The sequence below is a fragment of the Peromyscus eremicus genome, chromosome 20 (genome assembly GCF_949786415.1).
Source record: "Peromyscus eremicus chromosome 20, PerEre_H2_v1, whole genome shotgun sequence".
Classification (NCBI taxonomy): Eukaryota; Metazoa; Chordata; class Mammalia; order Rodentia; family Cricetidae; genus Peromyscus; species Peromyscus eremicus.
The window spans coordinates 43,214,012-43,232,713 of NC_081436.1; the positions used below are offsets into that span (position 1 = coordinate 43,214,012).

Genomic DNA, 18,702 nt, shown 5'->3' on the forward strand with positions numbered 1-18,702 from the left:
TGTAATGAGATCTGGTGCCCTCTTCTGGCCTGCAGTCATACATGCTCCATACATAATAAATAAATAAAATAATAATAATAATAATAATAATAATAATAATAATAATAATAATACAGAGTGCTTTGTTCCCCCATTGAGACTCTCTTGAAGAAAACTAACTCTTCATTTGCAAGGCTATCAATTGGAAATAGTTTCTGGGTTAGGAATGAGGGTGTGTGTTCATTCGAGCTCTTAGATCCCATCTGGTGCAGACCTGTACAGGCCCTATGCACGCTGCCCAGTCTCTGTGAGTTCCTATGTGCATCAGCCTGTGTCTATATGCCCTTGATTCCTTGGCATCCTCCACCCTCTCTGGCTCTGACGCCATCTCTTTCCATCTCTCTGTCTGCAGGCTTCCCTGAGCCATGATGGGAGGGATTTAATGAAGACATCCCTTTTAGGGCTTAGTGTTCTAAGGTCTCTCACTCTGCATATTTTCTGGCTGTGGATCTCTGTATTTGTTCCCATCTGCTGCAGGAAGAGGCCTCTCTGATGATGGCTGAGCAAGGCACAGGTCTATGAGTATAGCAAAATATTGTTAGGAGTCATTTTATTGCTAAATTCCTTTAGCAGGACAGCGGTACTTGAATTTCCCCTATTGTTCCTAGTCCCTAGCCTATCTAGTCTCAGGTTCTGGTCCACACAAGCAGCACTGGTATGGATTGTATCTCATAGAGTGGGACTTAGATCATATATTGGTTGGTTGCTCCTATAAGCCTCGTGGCACCATTGCCCTGGCATACCTTGCAGGCAGGTCACCATCGTAGAGTGAAGGGTTTGTAGCTTGGTTAGTGTTTGCCTTTCTCCTTGGGCAGCATGCAGAGGACCTTCCAGTACCAGTACTATTGTAGTCTGTAGGGGTGAAGGCTCTAGGGAGGGCCAGCTTGACTTCTCCATGTTCAATGAAGTGTGCAGGTGTTGTCTTCAGTAACAGGGCTTTACTCTCAATTTGTGGAGAGCCACCAATATCCTTGGGAATAGTCTGGGTTGTTTGCAGGTTCCCATGGGACCCCTTTGGACAACAACGCGATTGGATGCACCCCAATCTGGGTACTGCAAACTTCATTTGGTGACAACAGACGTCCAGTTGGGGGTCTGTCTCCTGTTATTTGGTAGCTTTCTTTTTTTTTTTTTAATTTTTTTTTATTAAGAAATTTTCCACTCACCCTACGTACTACCCACAGATCTCACCTCCTCCCTCCTCCCACCCCACAGTCTTCCCTCCCAAGCCACCCCACATCCCCACATCCCCAAAATCAAGGTCTCCCATGGGGAGTCAGCAGAGCCCGGCACACCGAGCCAAGGCAGGTCCAAGCCCCTCCCCGCCACTTGGTGGCTTTCATTTATATATAAAATAGGTTTCTATATGACCCCTCAAATGGTCCTTAGTTTTAGCTGTCCTCCAGTTTTCCCTTGCTCTCCTCTTCCCTGTCTTATCCTCCCATTTCAGCCCCACCTCCCCCGTCCACCCATAGCTATTCTATTTCTCCATCCTAGGGAGATTCATCCTTCCCCACCTCCCGGTCCCTTATTCTTTACTGACCTCTGTGGTTATATGGTTTGTAGCTTGCTTATTAATGACCTAACAGCTAACATTCACGTGTAATGTATGAAAAACAATTCATACTCTATTTGTTTTTCTGGAGCTGAGTACATAACTCAGGGTGAGTTTTTTCCCTAGTTACATCCATTACCTATAAACCTCATGATTTCCTTATTTTAATGGCTGAGTAATGTTCTGTTGTGTAAATGTACCACATATTCTTTATCCATTCATCCACTGACAGACATCTAGGTTGTTTCCAATTTCTGGCTATTTTGAATAGAACATGGTTGAACATGAATGAGCATGGTTGAGCAAATGTCTCTGTAGTAGGATGAAGCATCCTTTGGGTATATACCCAAGAGTGGTATGGTTAAATCTTGAGGTAGATCAATTCCCATCTTCCTGAGGAACCGCCACACTGATTTCCACAGTGAGTGTGCTAGTCTGAATTCCCACCAGCAATGGATGAGTGTTCCCTTTACACCATGTCCTTGCCAGCATGAGCTGTCATTTGTTTTATTGATTTTGGCCATTCTTATTGGTATATGAGGAAATCTCAAAGTAGTTTTGATTTGCATTTCTCTGATGACTAAGGATATTGACATTTGTTTAAGTTCATCTCAGTCTTTTGAGTTTCCTCTTCTGAGAATTCTTGCTGGGTGGGGGCAGTGCACACCTTTAATCCCAGCAATTGGGAGGCAGAGGCAGGCAGAGCTCTGTGAATTAGGGGCTAGCCTGGTCTACATAAGTAAGTTCCAGGACAGCTAAGACTGTTACATAAAGAAACCCTGTCTGGAAAAATAAAAATAAGAGAGAGAGAGAGAGAGAGAGAGAGAGAGAGAGAGAGAGAGTGCTTGCTGTCCTGGAACATACTCTGTAGACCAGGCTGGCCTTGAACTCAGAGACACCTCCTGAGTGCTGGGATTAAAGGTGTTTGTGGCTTTAATTTAAGACTGCCCAGCCTGTACCCCATTTTTAATTGAGTTAACTTTTTTTATTATTTAAAACAATTTCTTAAATTTAAATATACTTTGATGATATTCTTCCCCTCCCTCAAGTTCTTCCACATTCTCTCCCTCTTCTTACCTACCCAACTTCAAGCTCTTTCTCTCTCTCTCTCTTTTTTTTTTTTTTTTTTTTTTTAGTTTTTCGAGACAGGGTTTCTCTGTGTAGCTTTGAAACTCTTTCTCAAAAAAACAGACAAAAACACAGTATAACAACAAAGTCCACCAACACCAATAAAATAAAATAAAATAAAACACCACTCAAAAAGAAATAAAAACACACCAAACCTTTTTTTTTTTTTTTTTTTTTTTTTTTGAGACAGGGTTTCTCTGCGTAGTTTTGTGCCTGTCCTAGAGCTCCCTCTGTAGCCCAGGCTGGCCTCAAACTCATAGAGATCTGCCTGGCTCTGCCTCCCAGGCGCTGGGAATAAAGGCGTGCACCACCACCCAGCTCTCAGTAGCTGTTTTTATGTCTCCCTTTTCATCTCTAATTTTGTTAATTTGGATCTTCTCTCTCCATTTTTTAGTTCATTTGACTAAGGGTTTGTCAATCTTATTGATTTTCTCAAAGAACCAACTCTTTGTCTCATTGATTCTTTGTGTTGTTTTGCTTGTTTCTAGTTTATTTATTTCAGCACTGAGTTTAATTGTTTCTTACCATCTACTCCTTTGGGGTATGGTTTCTTCTTTTTGTTCTAGAGATTTAAGGTGTGCTGTTAAATTACTAGTATGAACTTTCCCCATTTTTTAAATGTAGACACTTAGTGCTATGAACTTGCCTCTTAGACCCACCTTCATTATGTCTTGTAAGTTTGGGTATGCTGTGTTTTCATTTTCATTCAGTTCTAGAAAGTTTTTAATTTCTTTACTTCTGTCTTGACTCATTTTTCGTTCAGTAGCGAGTTGTTCAGTTTCCATGAGTTTGTAGGCTTCTGTTGTTGTTGATATCCATCTTTATTCTGTGGTGGTCAGATAGGATGCAGAGTATTAGTTCAGTTTTCTTGCACCCGTTCAGACTTGCTTTGTGGCCAAAGATGTGGCCAATTCTGGAGAAAGGTCCATGAGCTGCTGAGAAGAAGGTACATTCTTTTGTGTTTGGGTGAATTGTTCTGTAAATATCTGTTAGGTCCATTGGTTTATGATGTCAGTTAGTTCCAGAATTTCTCTGTTTAGTTTTTGTCTGGATGACCTGGATATTGGTGAGAGTGGGGTATTGAAGTTACCCACTACCACTGTGCGAGAGTCAATATGTGATTTTAGGTATATGTTGTGTTTCTTTTGTGAGCTAGGGTGCCCTTTTGTTTGGTTATGTTATATATGTTAAGAATTGCAATATCTCCTTGGTGAATTTTTTCTTAGATGAATATGTGTCCTTTCTTATCTGTTCTGATTAGTTTTGGTTTGAACTCTATTTTATCAGATTTACACCCACTTGCTTCTTAGGTCCAGTTGCTTGGAATATCGTTTTCCATCATTTTCCCTGATGTGATGTCTATCCTTGATGTTAAAGTGTTTTTCTTGGATGTAGCAAAAGGATGGATTCTGTTTTTGAATCTGTTCTGTGAGTTTGTGTCTTTTTATTGGAGAACTGATACCATTGATGTTGAGAGTTAGCAATGAGCAATGTGTACTGATTCCCATCGTTTTGCTGCTGTGGTATGGATTTCTCCCTTCTTCTTTTCATTTGCTGGTCTCATATTATTTATTCCTTGTGTTTTCCCGGGTATGGTTGGTCTCTTCAGGTTGAAGTTTTCCTTCTCGCGCCTTCTGTAGGGCTGAATTTGTAGGTTGATACTTAAATTTGGTTTTCTTGTGGAATGTCTTTCTTTTCCCACCTGTTGTGACTGAATATTTTTCTGGATATGGTAGTCTGGGCTGGTGGCATCTGTGGTCTCTTAGAGTCTGTAGAACATCTGTCCATGCCCTTCTGGCTTTAGAGTCTCCATTGAGAAGTCAGGTGTTCTCAGACGGAGTCAGCGCACAGGTGGGAGGTGGGAAAAGCTTGTTTCTGGAATCCCACAAGATATAGCCTGGAAAGCCTTGTCAGCCTGTGGCTCTTGAGACACGGCTCACTTACTTCCAGCCAAGCCTGGGACCCTGTGGGATGTGGGACACCTTCCACCCTTTATTCTGGACTCATTGCACACACACACACACACACACACACACACACACACACACACACACACACAGAGCCAGAGGCTCCATCTGGAGCATCCATGTGGAGTGCTGCTGGGCATGCACTCACACACTCAAAGGCTCCCTACAGTCCTTGCTAGTGAGTGGGACCCTGTCTTAGTTACTGCTGTATTGCTGTGAAAAGACATCTTAACCAAGGCAACTTAGAAAAGAAAGCATTTAATTGGAGGCTTGCTTACAGTTCCAGAAGATTAATCCATGACCATCACGGTGAAGGGCATGGCAACGTCCAGGCATGGTGCAGTAGCTGAGAGCTTCTATCTTACCTGCATCACGGAGGCAGAGATTTCGAGATAGGGCTGGGCGTGGACACCTCCTCCAACAACCCCTCACCTCCCAAATTTTCCTAAACAGTTCACCAATGGGGACCAAGCATTCAAGCATAGGAGCCTCTGGGGGCCATTCTCATTCAAACTGCCCTGAATTATACGTTTTCCACCCCTCCGAGATTCATTCATTGATTTTAGTATTATAGGTTTTGTTTTGCGACTTAGTGAGCAAACACTAACACATGAAGGAGCCACCCTCCCCCTCCCCCATTTATTTTACAGAGGAGGTCGCCCATACTCAGACCTGTATTGGCTGTCCTTGCTGGTTGTCCCTTACAGCCTGGACTGATGAATACTTATTCCTGTTGCCTCTTGATGTCTTGACCCTTCGGAGGACACGGGCTATTTCCAGTTCTCTGCTATTCAGCACATCGCGGAACCAAAGTAGACACGGTGTGCTGTCTACGCGGGTGTTTTTTCTGTCCGGGGACTGCCAGGCCCCTGAGCGGGTCTGTTTGCTGGCATGCAATGCACACCTCCACTTGCCTGGGATCTGGAGTCTGCAGCCAGCAGGGTTTCCTCCAGTAGCCCAACCTGAGCAGAATCCTTCTATGGGATTCCCAAGGATGATCTAGTTTGAGGTCTTCCCAGGGCTAGCTGTGGGTGCGAGATTTCCCAGGCCTGGAGGGTTTCCTAGAGTCTGGACAACTCTCCTGCATGCTTGTCCCAGCTTCACTCCCTTAGGTCTGGTGAGCCCCTGACTATCCCCCCCCCACACACACACACACGTGGCATGGGGGCTTCCCCTAAATTGGTGAGATCCCCCTTCCCCCTAACTCCAGTGTCTGCAGTCACATGGAATGCCTGCTCCTCCTTAGAGTCAGGTGTACCCTCGGCATCCCAACCTATGCTTTCCTAGTCTGGGTGCCCTTAGCAGAACTGGGCAATGAATGTCCTCAGGCTCCTCCTCTGCGAGGTCCCCTGAAAGCCTCTAAGGCTCCCTGGGGCCGGGATCCCTCCGCCTCAGTCCGGTCAGCCAGTCTCTAAACTGCCTCAGCTCTCACTCTTCAGCTCCCAGCGCGTCTGCCCACGACCAAGGCTCACTTCCTACTCCCATTTAAATGTTAGCCAAGCACGGCACACCTCCCAACACTTGGAAGGTGGAGGCAGAAACTCAGAAACTCAAGGCGGTCCACAGCCACATAGCCAGTTCCGGGCCAACCTGGGATATAGGAAACCCTGTCTCAAATAATCCCACACACTCAGCCAGCCCACTCACCCAAACACCAACAGAATAGTGGCGAAATTGGCAAATCTCTAGCCTTAGTCTGGCTGGTTTTCTTTTTCTTTTAGTAGTTGTGTGTTGTTGATAACGCCAGTGAGAACAAGAACCCCAGCCGTTTCCCAGCAACAAGTTTTTTTTTTTTTTTTTTTTTCATAGAGTGCATTTAAATGAGCTTTTGTAAAGAGCCATGGGGTGGGGTGGGGTGGGGTGGGGTTTGGTTGGAGACGCTCAGGTGCTAGGTCTGGGGCTTGTACCCTTACCGGAGCTGGACCACCCAGAGCTCCTAGTGACCTCAGGAGAAAGCCTTGTGGAATCTGCACTGGGAGATTGAGGAGTGGAGGTGGGGATGGGGCGCAGAACAGTGTGCACTGGCACGCGCATGCTTGCAAATTATTACCGTAGGCTCCTTCCGCTCAGCTGCTCCGGGCTAAGAGTGTCCCCTGAGAACCCAGCATCCGGAACGAGGCCGGGAACACAGTAGGTGCCTAATACGTGTTTCCTAAGATCACGAGTGTGTAAACGCTATACAAAAGTGAGTTCACCACAGCCTCTCTCTCCCTTGCTCCCCCTTACCAGGACAATGTTAGCTAGCAACCCATTGTGTTTGGTGACGGACAGAGGGACACGAGCGAAGGTCCGCAGATCCCTAAGGGGCAGGGACCTCTGGGGTTCTGGAAGGAGAACACAGCTAAAAGAAACGCCAAGTCTCTGAGCATGCGCGCTGGGCACGTCCAGCGGAGTCTTCAGAATCAGGCCGGAAGCAGCGTCTAGGTGCCTCGTTAGCGCAGTAGGTAGCGCGTCAGTCTCATAATCTGAAGGTCGTGAGTTCGATCCTCACACGGGGCACAATACTTTTGGTGCCCTTTTACCAGGTGACGCGGTAGCAGAGCAGAGTGTCTTGCACTGGCCCGCAGTGGCTGGAACATTCTAGGCGGGCCTGGCCCTGGCCCTGTCCTGACCTTGCCCTTATGAACTGGCGATCGGTGGGGACCAGGACAGCCCCGGGTTGGGAGGGTGTACTGCTGAGGGTGTGCAGAGATGGGTACTGCGAGCCGTGCGGGGCTCTCTCCGCGGAGCCGGGCCGTAGAGCGGTGGGGACCCGCCCAGGTGCGAGGACTCCAGGGGCCTCGGCCACTCCTGCAGGCAGGCGGCTGCCGGGCCACCTACAGGTCATGCCGCACGTTAGGTGGGCATGTGTCAGGAGTAACCCACCCCACCTTCCAAACTGCAACCCTGCCCTGGATAACTGCGGCAGGGAGGACTCTTCCCGGAGTAACAGCCCTTCTTCCGTGGGTCGTGGGGCAGTGTGGGGAGTCTGTCCTTTCCCGGGGTGTCATTTTTAGTTCAGTGGCCGATCCAGGTACTCGGAAGAGAGGCACAGGTTGCTTTCCTGGCTCTCTCCGCTTCCCCCGAAGACCCCCTGGATCGCCAGCAGCCCCAACTTTAGTGGTGCGCAGGTAAGTCAGCTCGTAGTCGAGGAATCCCTGACAGCTTGGGGTTTCCTTTTCCTTCTTTTCCTTCAATAAAGAGTCCTGGGGCGGGGTGGTGGTGGGGGGGCGGGGGGGGGAGGGGAAGCGCGGGGGGGAGGCGGGGTGGTGGTGGGGCGGAGGGGGGTTCAGAGAACACTTAGCGAACGAGCACCGGTCTACAGCAGGTCCTTCCTTAGGGAGACTCTGCCTCCCCTTCAGGCAAGAGGTTTGGGGCCTGGGATACGGGAATTAGGGTAAGTGGAAACTGAGCCTCAGGTCCCCTTGTGTGACTCAAGTAGGGCTCTGGGCCATGGGGTCTGGGGTCTTCCTCTTACACACACCAAGCTACACTTAGAAGTCTGCCCGTCTGCTTCGTTCTTAGAGACACATAGTCAACAGCCAAAGGGCCCTGACTGTTACTGGCTCGCTGCACCTTGCTGACTTGGGGGATCGGAAAGCTCGTTGGGTCCCTGCTCCCACAGACTACGACTATAGGTGGTGACATTTCTTATTGTCACTGGTGGCCAGCGGAGCCACCACGGAGTTTCTCAGCTTTGCGGATGATTTCGCCGTTGGATGCCTTACTGAACGAAAGCCGTCTTTTGGGCTCAGAGCCTGGAGTTGGGTGGTGTGTGGGGTCATGTCGTTGAAGATCCTTGTCCACACCGGGGATTTCTAAGATTTTTCCACTCATGATCCCTTCCCTTTTGGCTTGAGAAATTTTTGCATGACCCTGGGTTTATAAGTATATAAATAAATAAATATGAATAAATATGAGAAGAAACTACAATTTTATTTCAGTTTTTTTTTAAGTTGAAAAATAACTTGATTGTGTTTGGGGGAGTTGTAAGATCATGATAAGAATGCTTTGAATGTCCACCATTTTCCTGGTAGGCCGAGGGGGGTATTTTTATTTTAAAACTAGTTTTTAACACCAATTCTATGTATACATATATAATTTAACCATTTATTAAAGATAAAAGCAAATCGGCATGCCAGTATGATGGAAGCACTTATTGAATTTTATACAGTGAATTAAATCCTGGCTGAGAATTTGATACTGTAATGTGTAGATTATCTTCAGCCTTCTTCAGAGTTGACTGATATTTTTTTGGGAAGGGGAGCGTGTGCCTGTCACCACGGCACTTGGCAGGTGGGGCCACGAAGATCAGTTCAAGGTCACTCTCAGACACACAGAAAGTCTGAGGCAAGCCTGGGCTGTCTGTCAAGTTCTGTCTAAGAAAGCAGGAACACACCCAAGACACCTCACAAAGTTGATATTTTGATTTTATAATTATCAGTGTTGAGAACCCTGCTTTGCATAAATATGTAGTACAAAGTGGCCAACGTATGTTCTGGGCCATTTCAGAAATGGTTGGAAATTCTGACTTAATCTCTAGCCAAAATTTGCTTAGTGATTTTTTTTTTTAAACTTGAACAGTAATTTTGACATTGCTGGGAAGATTCCAACACTCTAACATTGAGCCATATCTGCAGCCATTTTTCAAATCAAATAGTTTAACTATGATACAATCTTAAAATACATCAATTTGATGCTTGCACGCTGAGGGGTGACAGTAGGAATATATTAAAAGTTTGTTTCTGTAATTAAGCCATTATTTTTCTACAAGAACAAAAAAAACTTACCCCGTGCAGTAAAAACCTTGGAAGTTATAATATACAATAATCTTGAACCATAGCCCAGGTGTTTTAAGCAGTGGTCATTGACATTTCACAGTCTGACATAATGCACAGTGCAAAGTGCACACGTGTGTTCAGAATGGAGGCTGCAGTGATGCTGTGTGATGTCGAAATATGGATCAGCACCAGCATCATCATGCACTTGATACAGTGATGCTGTGTGATGTCACAATATGGATAAGCACCAGAATCATCATGCACTTGATATTGGACTCATTTTTGGTTGCTCATGTTCAGAAACTTCTTCCTGTTGTCGAAGTTTCATGACCCCCCACATTCAGCGACAGGATTCCATATAAGGTTATGACCTACAGTTTAAAGAGTAGGCTCTATATCAAGCCGGACAAATGTTGGCATCTCAGTTTTACCAAACAGAGGCCAATATTGAGTCTAGGTTGTCAACCAACCAAGAAAGCTTGAGCAGCGCTGATGTAGTGTTCCTGCCGATCCTGCTCTGCAGCGGTGCCCTGGAGGCCTCTTTGTTCTGTGAAGCTGCCATCTAGCTGTGTGGTTCTGCTTACTCTCGCTTCTGTCTCAGCAAAGTGTGTGTGTGTGTGTGTGTGTGTGTGTGTGTGTGTGTGTGTGTCAGAGACAGAGACAGAGATGGATGGACAGACGGACGGAGATTCAGGGGCATCCTGGAGGAGAGTGTACCTGCCTCCTGATTGATGAGTACTTCTCTGCAGGCCCAACCCAGCATGGGCAGGTTCCAGGTCCCAGCTACCAGGTGCACTTTGAGCATATAACCACCAGCCTTGGTTTGTCTGTGCATGAAGTTTGTTTCCCATGGTCCTCTGGTATGGTCATCCCACCCTGAATCTTTTTTTTTTTTAAACATAAATCTTTATTGATTCTTTGGGATTATCACACCACGCACCCCAATCCCACTCATCTCCCAGTCCCTCCATATCTGCCCCTCACCCCTGCAGTATGCTCCCCCAATTAATTAAAAACAAAACCAACCAACCAACCTACTTTGCTCCTCCATCTTTCCATCACCTCTTCATTCATCCTAGTGGCATTGGGAGCTGGGGTATGTCACACAGTATATACCCTTTTGTCCATTCAGCCCCATCCGCAAAATGTCCATTGCAGTGAGTCATTGGTCTGGTTCAAGGTCTCTGGTACAACATCATCACTGGACCCTCACCGAAACTCCTCCCAGATATCTTGCTGTTGCCCCAGGTCATGGAGATCCTGTGGGTATCGTTCCACAGGGCCAGCCCCTTTACACACTCTAGCAGGTCATAGATGGGGTAGATGTTAAGGTGGGCCAACCTAAGGCCCAGGATGTGGGTCTGCCCACCCTGAATCTTTGTGCATGCTCAGCTGTCAGGTTGGGACAGTGTGGGTCCCCGACACTGTGACACTGTTTCCTGCTGTCTGGGGACAGAGACTAGCTCAGGTAGAAAGGTGACCCTTGTAAGTCTGTCCTGGCATACTCTTCTTGGGCCTTTGGTACCCTCCAGTGTTCTCATCTATACTTGTTTCCCTCTGAGTTTATGATGTCTTTTGGTACACTTGCCCTGCTTAGTTGTGTGGACTGGACCCAGACCGGTACAATGAGATTAAGGGTCAAATTCAGCATCTCTGCTAAGCGCACCCATGTTCATAAATCAAGCCATGCACAGTCCTTGTTCATGTCAACTGCTGCTGCAGTCACTGTGGAAAGGCCTTTACCAAAATGCTCAAATCTTGTTCAGTACCTGAGAGAAGTCCTGTGAATGAATGAATGAATGAATGAATGGAAATAGACAGGGAAAGGCCTCTGGTCAAGTATAACTGATTCAACACCCATCAGTTCACACCACAGGGGCTGCCTGGTAAAGCTCAGCTGGTAAAGTCCCAACGTGAGGATCTGAGTTCAATCCCCAGAACCCACATTAAAAAAAAAAAGTCTGGGCATGGCATGTTCCAGATGGAGAGGTGGAGGCAGGGGGATCTCTGGGTCACTGGCCAGCCAGCCTAGCCTATTTGCTAAGTTTCAGGCTCGTGAGAGGCCCTGTCTCAGAAAACAAAATGGATGGAACCTGGGAAACGATGCTCAGTGCTGTCCTCTGGTCTCTACGTGCACACACACACACACACACACACACACACACACACACGCATGTACATATGTACATGTATGTATGCATAGCCCTGTGCTGTCCTCTGGTCTTCATGTGCACACATGCATGTACATATGTACATGTATGTATGCATAGCCCTGTGCTATCCTCTGTCTCCACGTGCACACACACACATATATATATGTACAGCCCCCCAATCATGTTGGAGTGTAGCCAGATGTGGACTTAGCTGAAGCCCAATATTATACAGTTTGTGCCAAAGAGAAGTCTTACAAACAGCAATTATGCAGAAGCCATTCAGACACTCAAGAATGCACCTTAGAAATTCTTTAGATGCAATCAGAATGTGAAACATTTTGGTCAAGTTCAATGTCTATTCAATTGCAGAGAATTTACATTATTATTTTTTTTAAAGTCCAAAAAATGTTAAGAAAACAAACGAAAAACTCTGGGTAAGACTCTGGACATGGTGTTAAGAAGCAGGAAGAGATCATTGGAAATGTCTTTTATATATTTAATTAAATATGATAACCTTTGAAATGCCAACTCAGAGCCTGTGGCTACTCTGCCAGGGTCTGAAGGCTGCTAAAGCCTCAAGATTACTGCAGGATTCAGAAAACACGACAATGCATAGAAAACTGTCATGCCCAAACTACTAGGGCCAGAGTAGTCCTAAATGCCTTTTGCTACAAGGATGGAAACATTAAAACATGAGGTGTTACAATTCTATGTCCAAGGACACACACACAAAGATAAGTTGACTAGGTCTGAATTCTAGTTCAAAAGGACCTAAAAGGGATGGTCCGGCAGTTACAACCCTTAATCTTGCAAAGGACCTGGGTTTGGTTCCCAGCACTTACGTGATGGTTCATAACCACCTGTGACTCCTGTTCCAGGGGACTTGACGCCTTCTGAGCTCTTGGCTCCTGCAGGTATGTAGTGCACACAAACTCACACAGGCACACACACACACACACACACACACACACACACACACACAGAGCTGGTTGTGGCAGGCAGACCCACGGCATTTTAGAACTCGAGTGCTTTTGGGTCAGCAGGCTCCTTCACTAAAGCGTCCGTCATGTTCTACATTCCACATCCTGTTTCTATGGCAGACCACCACCACATGCCTCTACTGTAAGCACGGAAAAGGTGCAGGCTTAGGGAGTGCTCCTGGGAAACTACTGTTTGCACAAAGACAGGGTGGTATTTGTGGACAAAGGAGATCATTTTCCAGATGCATTTGGTTTGCAGTAAGGTCACTCCTAGTAACCCCGGAAAACCGAATCACAGCAGTGCACCACACAGTTAATCTATGTCTAGCACTGTTTACTGTAAGGTTACTCTTAGTGACCCCAGAAAACGTAATCACAGCCGGGCACCACACAGTTACTCTATGTGTATGTAGCACTGCATCAGGAACTTCAGATACTTGTTGACCAATTCTCACAGGTCCCTCGGGGATGAAAGGGCGGCCTGGGAGGCCCACTGCGGCGGTGGCAGCGCAGTTCTGCCTACCGCCAGCAGAGGGCAGGAGAGGCTGGAGGACAGTGCTGATGGGTGGGGTCACACAGAGGCCCCACAGGCCTCACAGTCCCGGAAGTGCAAAGCAGGAGGCAGCCAGTCAGCCAATCCCACAACTGCAGGGTTCTAGCCCGATCCTGTTTGCTGCTGGAGCAAACCCCGTTTTCTTGTTAGTTTGAAATTACGTGTATTCTTTTACTTATGATGGGCACGTGAGTGTGTGGTGGTCGGAGGACAACTTGGTTCTCTCCTTCCACCCTGGGTGGCCAGGGGTTTGAACTCGGGCCATCAGGCTTGGGGCATGAGCCGGAACTCACTCTGCAGCCTCCCTGACCATGGAGCCCTGCTCTTTATTTAGTCTTTATCTTTAAAATAAACCTATCTCATCAGCTAAAGGCTCTGAAGTCTGCGCTGGCTTTGTAAACAAGGAAGACAACCCAGCTTTAACAGTTTCTAAACACCTTTATTGTGAAGTATTCCAGAGGCCCTTTACAAGCCCAAAGCATTATAATTCAATAGAAAACATAATTTTATAGACATATTTCTCTATACAAAGGGCTAACCTTTATAAAAATTTAGAATAAATAATTGAAAAATCAGTGCCATTGATTTACAAAAGATACCTCTCTGATTGTTTCATGGTGAAATGCCTTCTATGTCACCAAAAGATGAGGGGACTGACACTGGTTCCGAGCTTGGGCTGTGAGCCTCTGGCGAAGATTTCGCACTTTCTTGAGAAGATCATGTTCCATGTGGTTCCATTCTGTTGTTTTCCTACTTGAAAAAACTTGAATACGAAATTTACAGTTATTATCAGCTGAGTTTTCTGATATACTAATATAGTATTTACTGTCAGTGGAATTACGTTATAAAAATCAATAACACAACCAATATCCTAAAAACATTTCTGGAACAAAAAGCCAGCCATAATATCCAGCTCTATGTGGTTTTGTTTCCCAGCTTTTCTGTTGTTGAACTGAATGAATGTCAGCAGAGAACTCAGAGCTTCTGGCTACTGAGCATGTGTTATATATATAAATTAGGTACAAAGCTTGGCTGGGAAGCTGAGCTCTTCAGGACAGCACACATCCTGCCATGATATGATGCTCAAGACTCCAAGTCATGTGCTGAAACGCACCCCACAGCAACCTTCCCAAATGCGGGCTGTTCCAGCAGTAGCTACGGCAGGGGAGTCGGACCAAGACTAATGGAACACCCTGCCTAAAATAGCGCTCCATCCTGACGGAGGGGCTGGGAACAACGGAATCAGAATCGAGGGAGCACCCTTTACATATTTAATAGCTTTTTCAGTTTCTGAAAATGATTTCCATCCCCCAAAGGAAGGCAGCTTTCGTGCTTTCATTTCGCTGCCAAATAACCCCAGCTCAGCCGGTTCCTCCCAGCTACTCTGAAGTGCAGGTTATTCGGCCCAAGTCTAAACTCCAGTAGGGCTCTGTGTGTGTGGTCCCGGCCGGCCGCTCCGCAGGCTGGAGTGCCAGGCCTGCCCCAGCTTCCTGGGGAAGACAGTAAACCTCGTCCACAAAACAAAACACTTAAGTCTGAGAAAAAGAAAAGGTTTAATCCTGGGGTGTCAGGGTAGAGACCAGTTGTGAACCTCTTACATTACAGTGGCCTCCCACAGGATCCTTGGCTTACTTCTTACTCTGCTACAGAACTTCTGGATCCTCACAAGAGAACTCAGCAAAAGTACTTCATGGGTACTGGAATTTCATGACTTGTCATTAGCAATAGTTCTGATAAAGCTCGTCTTCTAAGAGAGCTCAAAATGCCTCAAAAAATCAAACTTTGCCTTCATCTATACAACAGCTTTATTGGAAAGCCAGTTAAAAGTCTACTAGACCAGGGGTGGGGCCGGGGGTGTGGCTGGGGCTGGGGTGTTGGATCCAGGTTACTCATCCAGTCAGTGTTGCCCTGGCTGTTCTGGGGCAGCAGTACTGGGCCTAAGACATGGAGTCACATGATCTCTGTCCGGGCTGCTCCCCACCCTGTCTTCCCAGCAGGGCTGTCCCGCTCTGGGCTTCCTGTGGTCAGTGCCCCGACATACCCCATGCTCTACCTGCTCCTTCAGCCTCCACTCTGCTTAAACGCTGTGGAATGTAACATGATAGTCTTCCTTATTTACCAACTTACTCTGTGTGGAGGAGTCCACTTCAGAAATGTCATCTAACTGTGAGGTTTGGGGCAAACAGCTTGAGGCTATGTGTTCCCTTTGCAACCAGGGCACTTCCGCTTCCGATTCCGCTAGAAAGGGGAGGAGAGGAAAAAGATGTGTGAGAGTGGGCAGAGACCCTTTCCTAAGACAGACAGTGCTTGGCAAACTCACTCTCAGGAGTGGCCCCCATCTCCTTCCTCCCGTCCTTCCTGGGAAGAACACGGCTGCCTGCTGTTCAGCAGACAGCGGAAACGCCAGCGGAAACGTGGTTTCAGACATGGAGAGCGGCACCAAAGCCCTGCTAATGGCTTTTAGGAACAGCTTCAACTAAAACAAAAGGCAACGAACAGCTAAGAAATGGGCATCAGGGGCTAAAAGCGCGGCTTGGCGGTAGAGCACTGTCCGAACACGCACAGGCTCCAGATTCCCTTCCTGGTAAGAGATGTCAAGGTGGTGATCCCGAATACTAATAAGGAGATTATGGACTGTGTTAGCCAATGGTCCCCGAGAACGGCTGTGAGCATCAGGGACAGCAAACCTGATCGGAGCAGTGAGCGCAGCAGTAAACTCCAGGACAGTGCTGGTCATTAACTGCTCTCCTCACACAGGGCTGACGGAGGCTCAGCAGGTCAAGGCACTTGCTGCCAAACCTCACTACCAGAGTCAATCCCCAGGACAATGCAGTGGAAGGAGAGAACCCTCATGCCCATACACACGCACCTAGTACAAAACATCAACAAACCACGATCGCCTTTCAGCTTTTCACCTCTGCCCTAAGCCCCACTGCCCCACATCTGATAGCAAGGCCTTGAATCTGTCTCACCTACATCATCACCACCATCATCTGTTCTAACTCCCATCCAAGGTCTAGGCTTACAAGGACAGGGGTCTCCCCGACTCACTGCGATGCCCACCTCATACCTGATCTAGGGAGAGTTAAGTGAAGTGTTTGACCTCAGGGAGTCATTAAGACAAAGCAACTGCCAGGTTACTATGTTGAACTGGTGTGGCGGAATGGGATATAAAGGCCACTATCAAAATACGGCTGTCTTGTAACAGAGGCAGCTAGTATCTGCATTGCTCCAAGGAAGAACTTCTAGAAAGAAATCATTGGAAAAGCTTTACCTAAGGGAGGAAACGGGAGCCATGCAACAAGCTGGCCAGCTTCCAAACGTCCCAGTGTAGGTGATGCCACCACTGCCATGCAGCAGAGCACCACAGGCCAGGCTCTGGCTCTTCTCACTGACCCCTCCAGAGCTGAGATCTGCCTGCCCCAGAGGCCCATGCTGCCCACTGCCGTCTAGTCCGCCGTCTCTAGAAGCTGTTCAGGGATGCTTTCCTGCTCAGACACGTACTGGCGTTCCTCTGCCTGCAGCAGAATCTCCAGCACTGACTCAGCCGACTCACCTGTGAAGCTGAGTTAGCCATGCTTCTTCAGCCCTACTCTGCTCAGTCAGCTACTGCACCAGCCCCCGAGCCAGAGCATCCCCACCAATGCGGTTCTGCACATGAGCCAGAGCATCCCCACCAATGCGGTTCTGCACATATGAGCCAGAGCATCCCCACCAATGCGGTTCTGCACATATGAGCCAGAGCATCACGATGTGGTTCCATACTGCAGTGTATTAAAAGATGCTCATCAGAGGAAACCTGAACATTCAAGGAATAAAAATAAAGTGCCTACACTTTCTGGGTTGCAGTCTGCTGTTTTCTTCCTTCAAAGCAGGCTCTTTTCGGTTCCGGAGGTGGTTCCTTTTTTTTCACGTGTGTGTGCATGGGTATGTGGATGTGCAGGCACATGTGTTCGTGTGTAAATGGAGGACAGGACACTGATGTCAGGTGTCTTCCTTCATTGCTCTCCACTTTCTATCACTCTCCACATTGAGACAGTCTCTCACTGCAACCAGAAGTTGCCCAATGCATGTAGTCAGCAGCTTGCTCCGGGGTCCTCTGGCTCTGGCTCCCTGGGATTGCAGGCGGTCTGCCATGCCCTCCTAACACTCACCTGGATGCTGAGGAATCTGAATTCCAGTCTCCATGGTGGCTCAGCAAATGCTCACTCACTGAGCCATCTTCCCAGCCCCTGACTCTTCATTTTAGAGAATTAATATTCATTTAATGAGCTGGTATCACCAGGCCTCTTGTTTCTCCTGGCTCTGAGCACTGGCCTGGAGCTCGCTGCAGGGGAGCCTGTCCCGGTGTCTCCCCAGGTTGTACCATGTAGCTAGCCGAGTAGCCTGGGGACAGGCCGGGGCCCCACTCCCCAGCCTAGCACAAGACACCCTACCATCTGTGGCTGTGTCCATCCCCCAGTGCATCTGTCCTGCAGTTGAGACTCCTGAAGTTGGCCACATGTTTTCCTGGCCCAAGACATGAACAGCCATCCATGGGCATGGACTCTCTGCTGTAGCTACTTTAATAAGACCACCAGGGTAGGCAATTGCCTACCATTGCTGAGTTACGCTCCTCACAGTTTATGAGGCATAATGGGTGATAAATCCACAAAAATTCTTAGAGAAAATGTTGTCAGTATATATTTATGTGCATGTTTATCAAACAGGCCCAGAAACGACAGGTGGTTGGGAAAACAGTATAACATAATGCTAGAACTGTAATAAAATTCAAGATTCCCAGACTCTAATCTTCTCATTTTACCAACAGGAGACTGGAGAGTAGAAAACCGAAGAAGGCATGCAGCTCACTGGCTGTGGCTCTACTCATCCCCATGAACTCAGGCGGGTCCTAGGGCCCTGTCCTGCACTGGGTCCCCTGCATGCTCATCTGTCCCATGTCGCCTTCTTTCTTCTAAGCCCTCCCTGTTCTTCCTCAACACCGAGTACTTTGAAACCTGGTCCCAGGGCCCGACCTGGCCACAGTATTTCTCAGTGTCATTTTATTGTTCACTATCACTTTGTAGTGGGTGCAGCGTGTGCACACGTGCCGAGTGTGTGGGGTCAGCACACAACCTTCGGGAGCTGCTCCTCTCCTACCGTCAGTTCGGAGGATTAAACTCAGCTCATCAGGCTCATGTGGAAAAATGAGATGTCTTGTTGACTCCCAATGTCTTCTATTTTTGAGGAACTGTCTTATTAATATATAATTTATATCTCATATACTCCCGTTTATTTGAGACAAATTCTCATGTAGTGCAGGCTGGCCTTGAACTTCTGAACCTTCTGCCTCTACCTCCCAAGTGCTGGGATTATAGTAATGTGCCACCCCACTCAGACAGTTCATCTTTTTAAAGTGAATAGTCTGGTATAATAAATATATTCACATTATAATCATCACCATCACCCCTATTTGAGAACCCTTTCATCGTCCCCCACCCATGTCCTTTAGCAGTCACTCCCCACCACTTTCTGGCCCCCTCTCGTCTCCTCCCAGCTGTAGAGACTGCCATCCTGACTCTTTCTAT

General features: G+C 47.4%; 1 protein-coding gene, 1 long non-coding RNA gene and 1 other non-coding gene across 5 annotated transcripts in view; 2 read left to right on the top strand and 1 right to left on the bottom strand.

Annotated features, from left to right (window-relative positions):
• The first annotated feature begins 3,767 nt into the window (after window positions 1-3,767).
• On the top strand, window positions 3,768-8,577 carry LOC131896945 (uncharacterized). Of its 3 annotated transcripts, none has more exons than XR_009375551.1 (5): window positions 3,768-3,849; window positions 5,340-5,501; window positions 6,745-7,799; window positions 7,994-8,065; window positions 8,194-8,577. It is a non-coding gene; the product is annotated as an uncharacterized LOC131896945 (long non-coding RNA). The 3 variants fall into 3 exon arrangements; XR_009375552.1 differs by having other exon boundaries at window positions 7,997-8,065; XR_009375553.1 differs by having other exon boundaries at window positions 8,009-8,577.
• Window positions 7,116-7,188, top strand: Trnam-cau (transfer RNA methionine (anticodon CAU)). The gene has a single exon. It is a non-coding gene; the product is annotated as a tRNA-Met (tRNA).
• Window positions 8,578-13,553: 4,976 nt separating the features above from the next.
• The window catches only part of Tbc1d31 (TBC1 domain family member 31), a 62,529-nt gene continuing 57,380 nt past the window's right edge, over window positions 13,554-18,702 (bottom strand). Inside the window, exons 21-22 of the mRNA XM_059247165.1 lie at window positions 15,263-15,361; window positions 13,554-13,898 (exon numbers count right to left, since the gene is read on the bottom strand). Coding sequence (XP_059103148.1) covers window positions 13,765-13,898; window positions 15,263-15,361 — 233 coding nt within the window. The 3' untranslated portion in view covers window positions 13,554-13,764. The remainder of the gene's footprint in view (window positions 13,899-15,262; window positions 15,362-18,702) is intronic.